Raw genomic sequence first — 19,901 nt, 5'->3', positions numbered from 1 at the left:
ACTTTGGGTCACTGGGACATCCTCCTCCCCCTTATCCTTCAAGGTTAAAAGCAACAGCATTATTGTCAAGTGAACCTTTAAATCCCAACTTGCTAGCCACAAGAGCCTCTGTTCAATAATCTGCAAGCAATCCTCTCCAGGTTTTTCAAATCAACCCCACAGCTGTCTCCAAAGAGGCTGGTGGTTGCTGCTCTGTTCCCTTGGTATCTATTTGTGTAAGTGCTTTGAAAGACACAGTTTCTGTGGCAAGTTTTCTAGTCAGTCGGTGGCCAGTAGGGTAAAAACATCAACGTTCTGGGAGTCAATGAACCCAACTGACTAAATCTCTGATGCTAGAAATTCTGAGTTCAAATGCTGCTGCAGGGCACACCAACCAAAACACAGGCCGAGGATCCCAGTGTTGGGAGATAGAATTTAAAAAAGTTGGCAGAAATTGGCTATGGGTCTCCTAACCCCTGTGTGACACAATATTCTCATCCTAGGAGCCAAGTTGTAAGCTTTTCTAAGATCCATGAAGCACATGTCTACTCCCTATGAGGAGCTTGGCTCTTTCTGAGTCTGCTAAAGTTCCGATCTGTAAGGATGCCATCTTCCCAGAAACCCCAGCCCTCTAGAAGGATACCATCTGCCACAGGCTGAGCCTCCTTTTCAGCCAAATACATTATTTATAACCTTTCTAATTGTGAAAAGGTAAGGGTGGAATTTTTCTAAAGCCTGACTTACATATTGTTGGAACATTCGGAACCTTTGCTCGAAAATCTGCAGGTCTCTCAATGTGAAAAACAGAAAAACCGAAAGGAACTGGTTGAGGTTATATAATTTTCCCAAATGTTATCTTTCAAGCCCCAGCTAGGGATTCACACACGATATAGTTAGTGTATATGTAGAACGCACTGGAAAGCAAAGAAGGTGGGCTTGACTGTTCAGCTTGGTCATCTTAGTGGCCAATGGGGACTGGTGTGGGAGAAATGCAGCCTTTTCAAGAACAGGACTGTCCACCAGGGAGGGATGGTGATCTGATTACCCTGAAAATTGCTTTGTTGTGCCTTTAACAACCCCCCTCAAAAAAAAACACCCCAAAACAATGCTAATCAGGTTATTCAATCATTTAAACCAAAACTGTTCATGCTTTTCTGCCAAATCAACCAACCACAGCAAAATCTGTTATCTCTGATTGCTCAGCTTCCAGTCAAAAAAACCAGTTAACCCCCACTATTCCAAAACTTTTCCAAAACACCCAAAACAGGGCAAGCTACAGAGAAGGGGGGGAGGCCAGACCCTTTTTCAAGAGGTAGGCGCTGCTCAGCATTTGCATACAACAATACACTCCTAGAGGCCTGGCAGCTAGCAGCTCCCTAGTGTTTCTGAGGTCTCTATGCTGGCCTTCTGCTGGGGCTGGGGCTTTTTGGACAGGACTTCGATCCCAGGATTCTAACTTGCTTGGGACTTGAGTCTGGGTTAACTGTGGTGGGAGGAGAGAGGCAGCTTCTACAAAATGGTGGCTCACCCATGTTGAAAGCTTGCCGGCTCCTTCAGCAGAGAGGGCAAGGGCTAGCACATCTTATTTACACAATTATCTAAATACGATTAAACAGCTGATGGACAAATATTAAACTGGAAAATGTATAGTCATTTCAGCTTAATGTAATCCTCTTTCTGTAAACACCCAAGATGATTTTTTTTTCCAACCAGAACAGTCCTGACATCTCCTAAGCCTAAGGGTGAATAGCAAGAGATTGTTTTTGATAGTTATAAATATTCAAAAGACATGCAGACCATCTGCTTTCATAATACAGGTAAAGCAAGACTGAAATGGTGGCTGCTGTATAAAAATGATTCTTTTAACAAAGTCTTCCTCTCCTCGAAACTATAAAGACAGATGTCAAAAACTGTTTACACAGAGCAATCAGGAGCGTGTAAAATGTAATATTCCTTTTACACACAGTGCTTGCTAAAGAGGTTTTTTTTTTCTTTTTCTTCCCATCTGTGTGTTGCAACACATTTCTACAAGTTAAAAACATTTTTTTTTTCAAACAGAGATCTCATGAATACCCAAAAACATGCGATCTGGTTTCTGAATGCTAATTAATTTCAACTAAGGATTCAGAGTATCTTTTTCCTGTAAGAAGAAAGGTATGTTTTGAATTGGAGATCTGCAGAGAGATAACAAGGGGAATAATCTGACACTGGCATGATTCAGTGAGGTCAATCTCATGGTTTTACCTCACCTAGAATGTATCTGTTCTACCTGGGTTGGAAAGCACATCATGGCTAATGTCTTCAGTGTAAAGTCGAAAATAACTGTTGTCTGAAAGGAATACCTACACATGGAAAATATACAAAAACAAAAACAAAAAATGACCTTTAATTCCTGTCTAGTCAGATGCTGTGGAAACTCATGCATTATTTACAGTGCTAGAACACTAATCTTGACATAACCTTTTTATTTATTATATTAATGGCAAGGAGAAATTAAACACCTTTTTTGTAATTTTCAAAAAAAATGTACTTTTTTCTGAACAATATGCTGAATTAGGAGCTCATTATTATTGTTGTTGTTGTTATTATTATTATTATTATTATTGAGAAACACAATTTCCCAAGTTTCCTCCTTAGGCAAGACCTATGGCTGAATTTTCTTAACAGTTCTTTATATGTCTGTGGACTTGAACTTGGCATCAAACACAGCTGAATCAGCTCCATATACAAATACTATTGTGATGGAGATTCTTTGCTATTGGAGCCTTGTTTGAATCCCAAAGGATATAAAATCCCACATACAGGATTTTTCTTTTAAAAAGGCACATCCAATGGGATGGTAACAGGGCCTGAAAGTGTTGGAAATTAGCAGGTAGTACCCATCTGGTATTTGAGGGTGAGAAGGATGGCAATAGGCTTCCGTTTATGACAGCAAGTGACAGGATCACTAAGTATGTCTTACACTCTCTAACGTGCTTGTTAGTTGATATCCCCCAAATTCTTCCCTCTGGAGCCTCTATTACCTTCTAAGCTATTCTCTTGGGAGATATAGCCAGAGCACATCTGAAATCTCAATTTGTTAGGAAAAGACTTTGTAAATTTCACTTAAACTTGGGTTGTCAAAGTTCTGGAGTTCCTGACATTCTTGATCAATCCTGTTGCCCGGAAATGGCATTTTCATCCCAAGAAGCCAGGACACACCACCAAAAATGAAAAGTCATTATAAAGTTCTGAAGGAATACCAAGGTCTCTGGTCTCATTCCCCCCAAACACATTTTCGAAAGGTGAAAACATCATCATTTTTGCAAAGCACAGATATCTTAATTATCTACTAACACCAGTTGTAGCTTTTAAAGAAAATGCTAGCACAGTTACTATGTTTCTTCCATATAATTAAAGTAATTTTATATCAACTCCAAATAATATAGCATTTGACCAAATTCTCCATCCTGTCCTCTTTTCTTCTACAACAAAATCTTCAAACCACTTACATAAATATGCAGAGCTTAAATTGTAAGGTATTTGCCAAAAGGTGTATTATCAGTGTTAGTAGTAAGTGTATGTGGTATTTCAGAATAAGTGTACATAACACAGGGAAAATTGAAAGGTAGTCAGCACTGCCTGTCCCAACACTGGTGAAAGTCTGTAAAGGGACTGTCTTTCCAGACACACCAGAGGAGATTCAGTTGTGCTGTACAGACATCACTCTCAAGCGCTCCCCGTACATGGCAAACTAGAGCTGTGTCTGCAGGGAGCTCAAGGTTTCTTGCTTCTGATATAATTATTAAAAATATAAATGTTATTGGGTTACTTATAACAGTGATCTTAGTAGACTTTACAGGAGCACTTTCTTTAGATATGCCTGTTTGGTTAGATCTGGTTTAGACTCTTCTGTGATGCCCTTGTGTGGATGTATGAACGCTCATCTTCACAGGAAACAATTTCTGAACTTATGGAGGAAAAACCAGCCTCATTATCAGTTCCGCAGGTCTTACATACAGCACCTGCAAATGCTTTAAAGTGCAAAGTAAAAACAACTCCAGTATTTTGAATAATTCACTTTTCTAAGCAGAAATATTTGTGCTAGACTCTGAAACTGTCCACAACCACATTGCTTAAACACTGGTTGTGTGTGTATGGGGGGTATTCCCAGCATACACCAAGTATGGAGCCACAAGACCTCAGCAGCCCTTTGAGCAAACCCTACTCATTCCCCAACAAAGTGGGTCATGAGTTCCAGTCTGCTCAGGCTCTCCCAAGTCTACTATGGGTCTACACACTTCATTGTCATGATTGTTAAATCACAGGAAACTAAAAGAGAAAGCCTGCCCTTGATGTCCATATTTTACTTAACACTGTTAGCTCTCAGACAAGATTTCCCATATCTACTTCGTAAATGTAAACCAATGTCACCTCTGGATTAAAAATAAAGAAAAATAATAGCACTGATCTGGCTTCATCCCCATCAACGTTAGAAAAATCCTTCAGTTTAGGAAAAATGCCTCTGGTCATCACCTCACAGTGAGATGACACAACAATATTGGGATGAACTGCATGGCACAAAATAAAGAGCTCTGTCCATGCTGCAGGGAGTCTACTGTGGAGGGTCCGCCCAAGGATGAGTGGAGGCGTAAGTCCCCGAGGTTCTTTACAGACTGACTGAACAGTTATCTACATTTGCAGTTCTCTCTAGCAGGGGACTCTAGACCTTTGCATAGCCAAATGCAGATCGTATGTTTAGGGCTCTGAATGAAGACTGCCATGCCAGACACTGGCTTTAGAGCATCGACGGAGGAGTCATGAGCCAAGATGGAGTGAGGCCTCCAACTTGGCAGCATCAGCGCCCACCTCTAAATCACCGGGTTGTTATTGAAACCACCCCACCTCCCTAATCTTTCCCTTAAATTTGAGACAAAAATGAACACATGAAAGTAACAGTTAAAAGGAAAAAATGTGGATCTTGAATATGACACAATTGAAACTACCCTGAGAAAGCTAAATGCACATGTAATAATGCTAGAAATGCCAACAAAGTTTTGTGCTTCACTGTGATATACCATTAGCTCATTTTTAGCATTTTTCATACTGTTCTGCTTAAAAATGGATAAGCTCTGCAATCTATCAAAAACAAAAATATGAGATAACCTGCAATGCAGTAAGCTCTCCTATTCCAAGCTCAGGAGTCATTTGCTCTGGGTTAGGAAAACTTCACAGGCATAACTAAGAACAATCAGGAAACAGTTTGCAAGGTAGGATACTGTAGATAAGAATGTCTACAAAGATCTACCAATAAAATTGCTAATATCACTTATAAGTGTACAGCAATAATATAATGATGTCCTAGTGTAGCAAAAATTCCTGAATTCTTGCCATGTGCCAGGATCTAGGATTGATGGGCTTGTGGGAAAGGTACTTGCTAATGACCTGAGTCCAAGGCCAGAACCCGTGTGGTGGAAAATGAGAAGCAATTTCAGGAAGGTGTTTTCTGACCTACAGGTAAGTACCATGGCATGATCCCTCCTCGAACAAAACAAAGAAACAACTTAGGTCTGTTGACACAGTCAATTACAGTACAGTCATTACTTCACGGGTCTCAGAACAGCTTGGAGTGCTTAGTGTGTGAAGGGCTGAAGGGTGAAGGAGAGCTGGGGTGCTGGAGAAGGGGTGAAAGTAGTTAACCAGTTAACATCCGCTTTGATGTTGTATTGTCTAAGGTATCAAATCTGCTTAATTTGCAAATGAACATTGATGAATGCTGTTTCTATCTCCCCTCACTTACATTAAAAATCTCACAATTTTATAATGATTTTATATGTGATACTAAAAGTATCTGAAATATATATATATATATATATATATATATATATATATATCTTTAGTTTTTCCACAAAAGTTTGTGATTGTTTACATTAGTAAAAAAGGAAAAAGCCTGAATCAAAATATATCTAATATATACAGCAACAAACTTTTCTTTCTTTTTTAGGAGGGGGAGAGGTAAGACAAGATTTCTTTGTGTAGTTTTTGTTGTCCTGGAACTTGCTCTTTAGACCAGGTGGGTCTCAAATTCACAGAGATCTGCCCACCTCTGCCTCTGGAGTGCTGGGATTAAAGGTGTGAGACACCACTACCTGGCTACAAGCTATTCTTAAACCACATGATTGCAAGCCACTCATGCCATTTAGACAAACCACTCAAGTTTCTGTCCACTTTTGAACTGAGAATTAACTACTCTCAGTGGTCTGGGGGTGTTCACTAATTCTCACAGCAACAATACCACTCTCTCCCTCCCTTCCAGGTGAGGACATCGGAGCATGGAAAGTCAGCTGCTCAGGGTTCTGACAGTCATGATGCTTGAGCTAGCTCACTACAGGGATGGAGGAGACTGTGGTACAGAAGCACGTATGTAAAAAGACAGGAGACCAGCTGAGGAAAGCATTAGTCTAAAAAAATCAACACAATGAAAAAGCAAGGGAAATCAGGCTGTCAGTCACCTGGGCATCAATACACAGTTTCTACTGGAATATGTCACAAGGTTCACACCTGTTTCAGTCCAACCCCGTATTTGTGATACTTTTAAAACAAACACTACATACTAGGACAAGTGTTGGACAGTCAGAGGTGCCTAATAGAAAAAGACCATGTCTTATTTCACAGGTAAGAACAAGATAGCAACCAGCAGTGGCAATTAAGGCTGAAATTATTTACATCTGAGGTGTCATCTGGTTTTCTTCTTTAACGCCTGGGAGTAAGCTAATAAATTAGATTAGCATTCCTAAGAGAAATCATTACAGTATGAAATAATATTTTCTAATGAAAATGATGATTAAAGAGAACAAAGTTTTAGAGTGGGAATGAAGAAAGAAAAAGACAGCAAAAAAAGCAATCCTCCTCTACAAGGAGGAATTCTGCAACATTAGGAACTATCCCAAAATAACACTGTGTATTAGACCACAGTCCCCTTCGTTCCTTCCTTCCCTGCTTTTTTTTTCTTTTTGGAGAAAAGGTTTCCTCGTACTCTCTCTGTAGATCAGGCTGGCCCTGAACTCAAGAGACCTGCCTCTATTTGCCTCCCAAGTGGGACTAAAGGTGTGCACCAGCACTGTCCAGCCCACAGTCCTCTTATATTTCTATAGCACCCTTCATACACACATCCCAGGGTGTTTTATAATCATTATGAGTTAAAATTAAAACCGAAGCACGCTGGGCATTGATGGCACACACCTTTAATCCCAGCACTTGGGAGGCAGAGGCAGGCGGATCTCTGTGAGTTGGAGGCCAGCCTGGTCTCCAGAGCGAGTGCCAGGATAGGCTCCAAAGCTATACAGAGAAACCCTCTCTCGGGAAAAACAAACAAACAAACAAAAAAACCTGAAGCACATAAATTCCTAATAGAACTGTTTTGAAAATGCTAAACAGAACAAATAACTTTTAAGTCTAGATTTAAAAGTCCCAACACTCAATTGGCAATGATTTGCAGAGCCAGGCTGCTACTCTCCTGTTATGTTAAAGGCCTGCTTGTGTTTCTTCATACTCAGAGCATGCTATAATCATGCAGTTTCCCAGGAAAGAGGGAGAAGCTGGTGTGTGTATCTGTTTGAGTATTCTGAACCAGAGGGAGGGAGTTGTTTATGAGTTTGTTAGGGGTCCAAATCTGGCATTGAACTGAAGTACATCAAACAAGTCAATCAGGATAAAGCCCAACTTGAAATTTCAGTACTGAGAAGGCAAATGCTCAAAAGCAGTCTCAAACTAGTTCCGTTTAATAAGAAAATTAATTTGATTAGCAATATTTGCTTGTCAGTCCTTAAAAGAAAATTAGAAACTAGTATTTAATGGTCATTCTCTCCAACTCAGTCTTCTCTTAAGCCTTGGAAATATTACTAGTTCACACACCAGAGGGCAAAGGGGCCATGCTCTCCTGATATAGTTATTATACTGTGTTAGTGATTCTAAGGTCAAAGGTGACCTATTCATAGGTTAAAAAAAATCTATTACATGAAAATGAAGTACTCACACACTATTAAACACATGAAATTGGCATGGCTATACTTAACTGTTGCGAAGATAGAGTCAATAAGATATTTGAGATCAATTCATGTAAGTTAGATAGTTACTTTGTTAAGGTTAGCTTTTAGGATTAATAGATTCGAAGGTTAGAGAAAAACCTTCTATAAAAACCTTGCATATCGAAATCAGCTAAGAATGAGCCTGATTCTAGTCATAAGAAAAGAAAACTTGCAATTTGTTGGATGTTTTCTTGTAGTTTAGACATACTGTAATATTGCTACGTGGAAACAGTGATGTCCTGACTGATTTAAGGGGACAAAAGTTAAATTATGAAAGTTGTGCCAATCACCTATGTAGAGCTAGCTTGCCAATTACATAATGCAGCCCACTACTGGCAATGATGGTTACCAATTAACAATCAAATAACAGGTAATTAGTTTATTGAGTACTTCAGCATCTGACAAAGCAAATTCTAACAGCAAATTTTAATACGCAGAGTCCCCTTGTGAGTTCAAGGCCAGCCTAGCCTCATAGTGAGGTCTAGAACAGTCAGGATGACAAGGGAAACTCCATCTCCAAAAACTGACTGATTGACTAGATAGATAGATAGATAGATAGATAGATAGATAGAGCAGATTCCAGTGTTACTAAGATTGAGGGAAGCTCTGTAACTGTAAAAAGGAGAGAAAACCGTCCAGGGAAGTCCCCTAAAAGGTGCACAGTGATCGGCCACGGATGTATGGCTCTGCACTTGGAAGGGGCAAGGACACCGAGCACAAAACTGTTCTTTAGGTAGCTGCCAGTTACATCCTTGTCCATCAGGGTAGATCCAACTGATGACAAAAGGCTTGCACTGCGCAACAAATCTGAGAAATTTAACTGCCTACTCAATCCAATTAAAATGCTAAACTCTGGGCTTCAAATCAAAGGTCATCGTGGGCTCAACCAAACATACTGACCCTGCAGATGAGAAGGGTTGTGACCAGAGCTGAGGACTGTACACTTAGAACTCTGGACCTTCCCAAAACAGTCTTATCCAGCAGCTGTCCCACCCGGAAGCCCCACCCCTATGACCTAAACCACTCCCTCACACCCACACCCATGCCCTAAAACAGCCAATACACAAAACCCAAAGACACAAAACCCTGTGAGAGAAAACTCTCCCCAGTTAGTGTAAACTCAGTGGATTCCTTCAAAGACGTATCAGAACTCCAAAAGTGTGGTGAACACCTGGAACTATCTGTGTATGTAACCAAAAAGACCCTGGGTTTAGCTCCTGGGGTCTGAGTAGGAAATTACTACACCGTCTATTCTTGCCATGGGCACCATGCAAATATTCTGTGCCTGAGGTTCCTCATGTCAACATGGGGCTAGACATGAGAGACACTGGGCACATCAAAAACACCACAGAGTTAACTACACACTACTTTTTCAGCTACTTAGAAGGATGCCTGACACACTGGCAGCCTGTCAATATGCTTTAAAAGTTTAATATATATTTTGGAATGAACAAATGTATTAATATGTGAATAGACTTCATAGTGTTATGTGAAATGTGATATATGAATACTGATGATACTCTCAGAGAAGAATATGACTATTAATATTTCAAAAGTTAAGAAACACGTCATTGCAGTCCATATAGCTACAAAAACAAAGTACAGGGGTTAGGTTTTTTTGGTTTTTTTTCTTTAGAAAAGTGTTCTTTTCATACACTACTTTAACACCAGATTCACGGTGTTATCTGCTGACAGAAAACCAAGAGAGCTAAGTTTATCAAATATCTATGGAGATGACTCAAGGCTCAAGGAACCAGCCTACTTACAGGCTGACTGTCAGAAGACAGTATTTTACTGTCTGTCTTGAAAGCAACTGAAAATAATAATTTGAAAATCCAAGATTTCTTGGAAAGATACTGTCAGGAGAAGGAGAGCTGAGAAATCATCCCCTTCGTGTGATTTTCTAGATGGAGTGCTCAACCTATTTCTATGTCTTTGTGAATTGAAAATAAAAATGGCAATTTATTTTACTTAGGACTTGGCGACCTGGAGCTATCTTTTCTCCAGGTAAAAAATGAAACAGAAGTCCCAATGCCTTAAAAAATAAGGAACGAGCAATGTGTGCATGCACGTGAGCACCACCAAGTGTGATGGAATGGAGGAGGGGAGTTTTTAAAAAAAATCCAACAAAGCAGGCTGAAATAAAATCAGGAATGTCCAACCTCAACATTTCTAGAAAGAATTATTAATAAGTCAGGAATAACAAATGACCTTTTACTTATGGTACCTTTCACAAAATAATCTGTCCTTGTAGCAATGTATATATTTATCTAATGTTTGATTAAATTCAGTATCTAAAACTCTAGGGAAAACAAGCAACCGATTTAATGTTTTATTGTAAATCAAAATATTTACTTTTACAACTCCCAATTTACATCCTAAATCGATAACCCTCAAAAGTTTCATGACAACAGGCTTTTTTGTTCCAGAATCAAACTGTTTTCTTCTATGTAGTTGCCATTCAGAATGCAACAACCGACCTATCTAACCACATCCACTGGAAAAAAACGCAAAAGCAACAACAAAGCATCCAATCTCAGATCTATAATGAGCTAAGCATTTTCAACATCCTAGAACATTTCACAAAAATAAAAAAGCACGTGATACAGAGAACTTAATAAACACATGTCACTCTGCTTCCACAGATTTATGGTAGGAAAGTACTAACAGAAATAAAGGCATGTGCTGTAAATCAAGCCACGTACCACTTACGGAATCTCTTTGCAGCTGGAGAAACCCTTAGAAATATCGGAGTAAACACTGTTGCACCAAAACCTAAGCACCCATTGTAAAAATCAACACCTATTTTTAAATGTACCATTGGGCAAGGACACAGACAGAGCAAATGGGGTCAGTCATTAGTGCAGCTTGACTTTAATCTATAGGGACACCAGATCCAACACTGTCAAAGGAGGAGCCCATGCAAAGATAATCCCTTCTAATTCTAAGACTCCAGGTTCAACAGAACATTTGCTTAGCAAGTATCAGCCAATCCTCCTGCATGCTGGAAGTAGGGCTTGCTCCCCAGTACTCATCCCCTACATTGTCTCTACAAGCAATAGATTTTCCACTCAACATACTATTTAGGGATCTTGTAGCCACTCGTTACTGGAATATTTTAACATATTAAAACAAAACCCTTTAGTTTTTAAACTATTTAACTATTTTAACATATTTAGTAAAACCCTTAAAGTCCATATAGTGACATATATGTGCTAAATGTTTCCACATTAATGAATCAAAAACTGCATGGGAGAATCGGGCTGCATTTTGTACATGAACAGTATTTATTTGCTAAGCAGTTTTCTACATAGTATTTATATCACCAAACCTCAGAGGAAAGAGGAGTTTCTTCAAACACAGTATATATTTTGGGGGTAGGTGTTAGGAAGCCTTTATCACTCATCTTTCCTAACTTTACCACGAAAACAAAAGGGAAGTAGCTAATAATGAAAACTTTCTGAATAACAGATTCATGGACCTATTCTAAAGAAACAGAAGATGATGTTGGAGAATTCAGGGAAAAAAAAAAAACAACTTCATTTTGAGTTCAGTCTTTTCAAATACTAATTTCCAGTATCTGTTGCTTTGCTAACATATGCATGATTATTTCCAATGATATTTTTAGAAAAGGGAAGATTGCCACTGTAGCTCAGGTTGCAATTCAGCCCAGGTCAGTCACTTAGCAATGGTGATGGGGTCCTCCAGCCACACAAGGGCCCTTCAGCCTCTCTGAAGATCTCTCTTTAGAAGTTCACTAGAGCAGGTGGATCTCTGTGAGTTCAAGGCCAGCCTGGTCTACAAAGCAACTTCCAGAACAGCCACCAAAGCTACACAGAGAAACCATGTCTTGACAAACCAAATGGAAAGAAAGGAAAGGAAAGGAAAGGAAAGGAAAGGAAAGGAAAGGAAAGGAAAGGAAAGGAAAGGAAAGGAAAGGAAAGGAAAGGAAAGGAAAAGGAAGATTGATTGATTCACCAGTATACAGCTCCAAGACTAAGCCTTGGATTTCCTTTTTCATTCTGCTTACAGTGATAACTGCCTATGCTCAAGTCATTTCTCATGGTGGCATTAAGCAAATCCATAACTGATGTATAAGGTACAAGAGGTGGAGTTCACTGGGCAAATGTCACTGTACAATAAATACTTGCACCGGACCCTGGTCCCCAACTCAGACAGCAGACCTCTAGTCTTTGCCTGAGCTGACTTCCCAAATCACTGGGACACTGGGTCACATGATGACACAGGATACTGCTACATGGGGTGTTTAGAATTCTGAGTAAAAACAATAACAACAACAAAATGGTTCATTCTAGGTCACTCTTCTAATTTTCAAATGCTAATAAGCAAGCAACATGTTCTGCGGAGTTGTCTTCACAACATAGTCCCAGAAGTCAGTCACTCTGCTTCATTATACCATCAGATTGATTTAAATGCTATAAACTTATTGAAATTACTTTTATTTTCTGGTTATAAATTCGCATCCTCTCTATTTTAAGGGTGAGAACAATAAGATACATAGTTTTGCTGATGGAATAAATGAATTGATTTTTTTAAAAGTCTGCTCTCAAACACAAGAAAACAAACATTTAATAACATCAAAGCAGAGCTGCAGGCCTATAATGGAGCAAGGCTGCGAGCATGAACTGCTAGGAGCAGAAGCAGAGGCCCACAGGCTTCCCCTCCAGGTACCCAGGAATCCTCATGAGCCTTGCACTAAAAATACATGGAACAAATACCTACTACTCAGTGTCATAAAAACAAGCTCTGAGACCCTCTTCGCTCCAGAAAAGCTTATGCAGAGTAATACAAGTTCAAACAACTGGTAGACTAATATTCACAATCACATTTTAAACTAGAATGAAAAGAATATTCAGACAAGCACACCAATTAATACTGCATCCTAAAATGACCATACCAGAGGTGAGGATGCTGGGGAGCAATACCACACCACACTCCCTGGTGCCACCAGCCAGCTCAGTGTCATCAAAAAGGATGCTTGATTTTAAACTTGGCAACAACCTAGAGTTTTAGTTGCCCTCTACCAAAATTCATTCCAGAAAATAAAATGCAACAATAATAAACCTGTCTCGTTTCAAAAATCCCTAATGGTGAAACAGGCATCTCAAAGGAAAAAAAAATACATTTTAAAAAAAGTGAACTAATTCTTCAAAATTGGTTATAAACTCCTAATGGGCAATAATTATGGACCTTTTGTTCCAGGCAAGAGATTTCTTATATTTATAATTAACATACATACATAATTTACAATTATTTTCAGCAAACACTTTCAAACACCATATAATGGTACCATGATTTTATGTAAGCAGCATGCTGAAGCAGTGCACAGAAACACTGACTCTATCACCCATAAACCAAAGCTGAAGGGGTCCTACCCCTGCTAGTCTCCCTTACAGACAGGTTGGGGTACTCAACAGTGGATCTAAAAGGAGATAGCAGTTTGGTGTCCTTTGCAGGACTGTTTTTCCTGGGCACAGCCCCCTCCCTTGCCCCAAGGGAGAAAGGACATAAACTCTTCAGAATGGATAAGGCAGATTTTCAAAGGTTACCAGTGGTCAAATCACTTAGCATTTTTAGCAAATTCTTGCTTCAGATACCAGTTGCTTGAAGCCAGGGATCCCCATCAGACCTCAAGTGGTAGCTGCCCATAATGTCTTATTATTTATGACATACTATGCTGAGTACCTGAGAAAGGGGGCACTCCTTGGCCAACGAACTCTGATTCATATCTTTCAGTAAGTCCTTCAGAGCATTCCTTACTGTGGTGTGCGACCATTGTTCGGGAGGCAAGTCTTCTAGTTTGGGGCAACTATTTGAGACATAGATTAGAAAGGGGATTATTACAGGATTGCATCCTGCTGCAGAACATTCCTTTAAGACAGACAGATTTCATTTTGCGAATCAAACAGATGCATCTGGAGATTGCTCTCGGTCTCCTGATTGTTCCGATTAGTTAATTACTTTATACAACACATCTGCTGTATCGATGCATGAATTATACATCAGCTGCCTGTGGTGGCTATTTTTTCATGTTACTTCTACCTTCCTGCTCTGATGCGCTTGGGAAGACAATTTAAGGTGTACTGCTTTCTCGCGAGCCACTGTGAAAAGCATTAACGTATTAACTGATTTCCTCCCACTACTCTGTTCATACGAATTAAAATGGCAAAAATACAGATATAAGTAAATAAGATCATGGCAAAGCGAATAAAGCATTCTTTCACAAAATGTACACAGATGGCACTGTTCATGATATGCAAAAATATTTTTTTCTTAAGTAAACTTTATGTAAAATGCCTTCTTGTAATGCATCATTTAATTGACTAAAAGTAAAAAGGTCTTATCTTTTGATAGCATGCAAAAAATGCAGAAATTTCAAGGGAGGGAGTTGATTTTAAAGTCATACATTGAAGTTGGAGAAAATAGCAGAAGGGGTAAAGTTACCAAATTAATTTGCATTAGCATGTCTCAAATGCTGAGTAAACAAAAACTGCAAGCTGGTTATGTCCACAGGTAGGGAGAAAAATCTCCCCTTAGAACTGCTGCCTGGACTCACCTGTGCAACTGGATTTTGAGTGTGACCACATGATACACATCTTGAAGCATATCTGCTACTGTAGCATCAGGGGCATCTGTCACATACGACAGTGGAACTGGATTCCACTTCCCAACCTGGATGAGCCCTAGTGCAGATAAAGAGACACGCTCAGTGCTGGCTCTCAGACCTAGCAAAAGGGTGCCGTGCTCTTCTGCACTGGTCCCACCACAAACAATATTGTTATTTCTGTTTGAATGATTTGCCTTCCCTCAAAAGGCAGGTCAATGAAGATATTCCCAGCTTAGCTTTCCAAATTGAGAAATTATGTAAATGACTATAGGGGTTGTTTATTATTTTGGAAGTAAATACCCATCAATAAAACCTATGCATCAGGCCACATTGTCCTAACTTAACAGGAAGTTCTAATAAGACATAGCTGAGCCGGTTCTAAATGGCTTTATGATTTAGATAAGATTCCCTATTGCAGTGGGAATCAACATTGAAAAATACTTTACAGCCCATAAAACCATCAGAAACAGAATAAAAGAAACAGAACTAGATATTCAGTCATAAATGCAAATTGACTCTCAACAGTCCATCTGCTCAAATACGCTCCTCACTTCCTTGTGGGTCCTCAGTGGAGCAGATTATTAAGGTCAATAAGCATACTAATGATTCAGCTGAAGTAATTTAAAAAAAAAATTTACCTCGACATTCCACACGAGCAAAATGTGTGTTAACTAAACCAAACTGAATTAAGCCAATTTTTAAAGCCACAGTCTATAAGGAACCAACATTAAACATAGGCTGCAGCTCTTTGAATAAAATGTTCTCTGCTTTGTCTGAGAGGCAAACAGGAGGGCCAGGAACTTCCCAGCCCCACAAGCGCATCATTTACCTTTGGCCTGGGCAGCAGAGCTGTGTGAATAGCCTAGAGAAAGCAATGCCATCTCTATCAGCTGGTTGAAAAGCATATCCTTTCTCACCAACACAAATTCCGCATGCTCCTCCTTGCAATCATACTCAATGGCGTTTTCATAATGTTCCACCACGCAGAAAACTGGTAGCATGGTTCCTATCAAAAAGACAGAGAAAAAGACAGAAAACCAACAATCTTCAGAAGCAGCCTAGAGGAGGACACCTAAGCTATGAAAATAAACCCTCACCACAGTGAGAGGATCGACAGAGCCTCCCAGGCAGTCTCGGGAGACACAGGCACACACAAACATGCAGCCGTTCACTGTTTAAAAGTTCCAAAGGAAATGCTTGAATTGCCTTTATTTGAACTTGGTCCTATAGTAACATGGGCTCGCCTCTCATTTTAACAGTTCATCTTCCAGAGCAGTGAATGCAGAATTACTTTTCTGACCAGACAATAATGCTGACGAGAGACAAATAAGTGTCTGGTGTAATTTGCTGCAAGGACTTTACAGGATGCAAGAGAGCTCATTGCACTTGTCTTCATAGGACCACCTTCATTCCGAATACAGGCTTCTGCTAATAACAGGTTTCACTTGCTTGTGTCCAAATTATCTGACTATACAATTATTTTTCTGCCCTTTTCAGTATTTCCTCTAACTGGTTCCAAAAAAGGAACACAAAACTTAACCAAGCCAGCACTCATAGACATTGTTTCAGTGCACATAATGTAGAAAGCTTACACTTCTTGGACTACCCATTCCATCTACCTGCGGAAAGACATGACAGCAGCCCGAGTCTTTAACATTAACAGTTTCTGTTACAGTAAATATGGTAACAATGACAGAGAGGAAAAGGAAAGCCAGCCTTATTGAGCTGCACCAGAAGCAGACTACATGGGCCTGATGCTCCTCCATGCCTTACTTTCACCCACTGCCGTAACTCAGTGGCACAGGCCACACCACTGTTGGGAAAGAGGCTTGGTCTAGAAGCTGGAAGCCAGCTGCAGTGGCACTCAAGGTATTAAGGCAGTGCACTGTCAGATTTCCAACAGTTACAGAAAAGGGTTAAAAACAGATGCATCTGAACAGTACTGTGGCACACTGCCAGGAGGGTATCATCTTTAGCATAAATGATGACAAGGGTTACTTTAACAGGGCACCCAGGATCCCCAATTAGTTCTACAGTATCGCTGCTTGTATCGGCTCCATACCCTGGACTCACACTGGACTTGCAGATCCCTACTAACTTCTGACCGAGGCTTCGGATCAGCATTTCCTATTGCCAGAGAGACCCTTTACAAATTCTCTATTTGCTCGTTTCTGCTGAACAAAAGCCGGCCATAAACCAGCTACATCTTTCCACATGTGTGTCTTCACCAAAGCTTTGTGAACTGTTCACAAGAGATTCCAGCTCTGACAATTAAACCCCTTTAGGTTTACTTAGAAAAGCTCACAAACTCATTCGGAAGTACCAGCAGGCTAGGCATGAAAAACAAGCCGCAGAGCTTGCCAATATTCTTGTCATTCATTCAGCTGTTTTATACCAGAGAGAGAACCCGTCAGGGATCAGAAGAGAACTTGGGGAGACCGCAGCAAAAATAGCAATATGCAAACTGGTGATTTCTTCCTTGGCTTGAAGGTATTTTGGCAAAATCTCTTAAACAAATAAAAACACCCAAGCCCCCCCCCTTTTTTTAGTGCTTTCTCAGCTTAGCCACAATTTTTATCTAGCACCTGTCAAACAGAAACCATGCACATGAAAAATAAGATTTAAAGAGAAAAAAAAAAAAACTACTGAAAGGCTTAGAATTTTTTGCTTTTTGTATTAAGCTCAGAACCTTCTACAATTAAACTGTATTTTTAAGATTTGGAATTTCGAATGTAATACATTTTTTTGAAGGTTTTGAGCAGGAATGTGATGATCCTGCTCTGGCTCCTTCTCCCTGTCTACTGGTATCTATGGAGTTGGGTTAACAAGCCAAAAACATGTATATTGGTTTTTCCTCTCATGGAATCAAACAGAGGTCTCAAGCAGGGAGCTTTTCAGACCTCAGCTCTATGAAATAACTGAAACCTTTTCAAACCACAGAAACAGTCTGGGTTGACTCTGTGTTTTATTGATCAAATTTAAAGGTGCCTTATAGATAATAAAGGTGGCTACAGATAAGGTAGCAACAGGGTCATCTAATTACAAAGCTGGTGCTAGGTCGTCTGAGAACTGTCACGGTGGCCCTCCTCTTAGAGGGAGTAACGTTAAACAGGAGCCTTCGCTGGACTGCCTGATTATTCGAGCTGGTGCTTGGCCAGACTTCCAACTACAGCAACTTCATAGCCTTCCTGCATTAGAAAGGGAGAGTACTGGTCACTGCTGAAAGCTAAAAATACCACATGATTTAAACCTGAAGGCAGTCTTAGAGGCTTTTGCTGGAGGTTTATGAGCCTGTGTAAACAGCACGGCTGCCATAAGGAGCAGTGGAGTCTGTAGAATCCTTGTCTAAAACTGTCCTGGCATTAAAGTTTGCTGTGCAAATATCACATAATACCAGAGACAGCTGAAATCTCCTATTTAGGAATTTATGGAACTTGTGTTTGCAGGCGTCAGAAAGTCTTTTTTATAGAGCCTCAGTGCTACACAGTACAATATTAATGCACTCTGTTTGAAAAGCCATAATAAATTATATTTTTAATGCTCTTGCCCTGGCTTAAAGATGCATACATTCTTGGCAAACAATCAATAAATAGGGTAATCATGAGTAGAGGCCAAAGAATTTGCTGAAGTGCTGTTTTTCCATTTTTAATAGATAAAGATCTAACAATACGGACTGCTGTGTCTGTTTATTTCAGGATCAATATATTCTTTGTTTTCGCCAAACCAAGGAAAAAATAAATGATTGTATGTATGATAAATGTTATGCATCAAACACAATGAAATTCCTCGGCCTCCTAACTTTCTCTACTTAATATTCGTGGTTGGTAAAAGATGGCATTTTTATTCTTTGCTTAGCAAAACCCAAAAAATCTGACTCCTATGTGTTATTCAATCACAAAATAAAGACCCTTGTGAGGCATACGGGATACCCCACATAGTAACTGCCCTGTGGGGACAACAAAGCCCAACACAGGCAAAGTTGTTAAAACTCCATCAATTTAATTTTGGTAGAAAATCACTTGTTTATATTTTCCCCTTTATAAACTTGCCTAAATTTTCCTTTCCTTTACCAAAAATACTCAAGGATAGCAAAAATTAACAACTACAATCAGCAAGTTTTTCACTGTTAAATATTACTTTGCTCTACAGAAAATAAACCACAATAAATTGCATCACAAATCTTTGATCTCATGTCAGATCCATGTCCTGAAATCCCCTTCCAGTTAGTAATCGCAGGAAAAAAAAAAAAAAAAAAAAAAAAAAAAAAAAAAAAAAAAAAACTACGATGATGCTTAAGAACCTCTGAGTTTTACTCTTCACCAGCCAAAGTTCAAGCAGCAGCCACCTGCACATCTGTAACTGCACCAGTGTCTACGAAGGGACCTGTGTAAACGAAGACTATTCAAATATTCCAATATTCCAGTCTTGGGTCAAAAGAGGCACCACTCAAAACCAGCACTCACGCTTTTAAGACATGATTGACACTACAGCCCAGAACATCACTTAATTTCACATCAGAAAGAGATCTAGAAAAAGAATATACACAGCATGTTCCAGTCCCACACCTCCACATAGGGTGGCCTTGGGCAGACACCAAGCAGCTTTCCAGGATTTGGCTGCTAAGTATTTACCTTTCCTAAGGTTGGCTTTCATCAGATGGCCCGAGTGTTTTAAAGGCACTCCCTGCATCTTTGCACCTGTGCTCCCAAGCCTTCCTCTTCCTAGTGGGCTTCCGTTCTGCTCCAGGCGGGCAATCTTGGCTGGTGGACCCTTCGGATCACTCACATTGTTAGACATTTCTGAATGCTCTTTCCCCTGAGTTGCCTCGTTCAAATGATCCATACTCAGTCACTGTCTTACAGATCACCTGCCAGAACTGGAAAAGAAGACGTTATCAGTGGGTGGAGGGCTGTAGTGATGCCTGCCCCATACACGTCTTATCCCTAGACATTTCTCTCCACAAACACATTTGTACACAAGACCCTGTTTCTATATAAATTAACAGAATACTGGGGAATCTGTACCAACGTACGTGAATAAAACAGTAATTTCTCAGCTAAAAGTCTGAGGAAAATAGGCTTACTGTCAGAACAAGAATACCACAAGGTAAAAAGAAAATAAATTATATTCATGTACTCTCAATTTTTAAAAATTAAAAATTTATGAAAGACTATGACTGCAATACTTCTAATGAAGAATGGAAAGATTATCAGTATAAAGCATCAATC

General features: G+C 39.7%; 1 protein-coding gene across 3 annotated transcripts in view; it reads right to left on the bottom strand.

Moving 5' to 3' along the window:
- The window catches only part of Satb1 (SATB homeobox 1), a 68,390-nt gene extending 48,875 nt beyond the window's left edge, over positions 1-19,515 (bottom strand). For all 3 annotated transcript variants that reach the window (XM_035451731.1, XM_035451732.1, XM_035451733.1), the window contains exons 1-4: positions 19,305-19,515; positions 15,503-15,679; positions 14,623-14,749; positions 13,752-13,875 (exon numbers count right to left, since the gene is read on the bottom strand). In XM_035451731.1, coding sequence (XP_035307622.1) covers positions 13,752-13,875; positions 14,623-14,749; positions 15,503-15,679; positions 19,305-19,515 — 639 coding nt within the window. The remainder of the gene's footprint in view (positions 1-13,751; positions 13,876-14,622; positions 14,750-15,502; positions 15,680-19,304) is intronic.
- Between the last annotated feature and the right edge of the window lie 386 nt (positions 19,516-19,901).

Source organism: Cricetulus griseus (genome assembly GCF_003668045.3).
Source record: "Cricetulus griseus strain 17A/GY chromosome 1 unlocalized genomic scaffold, alternate assembly CriGri-PICRH-1.0 chr1_0, whole genome shotgun sequence".
NCBI lineage: Eukaryota > Metazoa > Chordata > Mammalia > Rodentia > Cricetidae > Cricetulus > Cricetulus griseus.
This window is presented reverse-complemented; position numbering and strand designations above follow the sequence as displayed.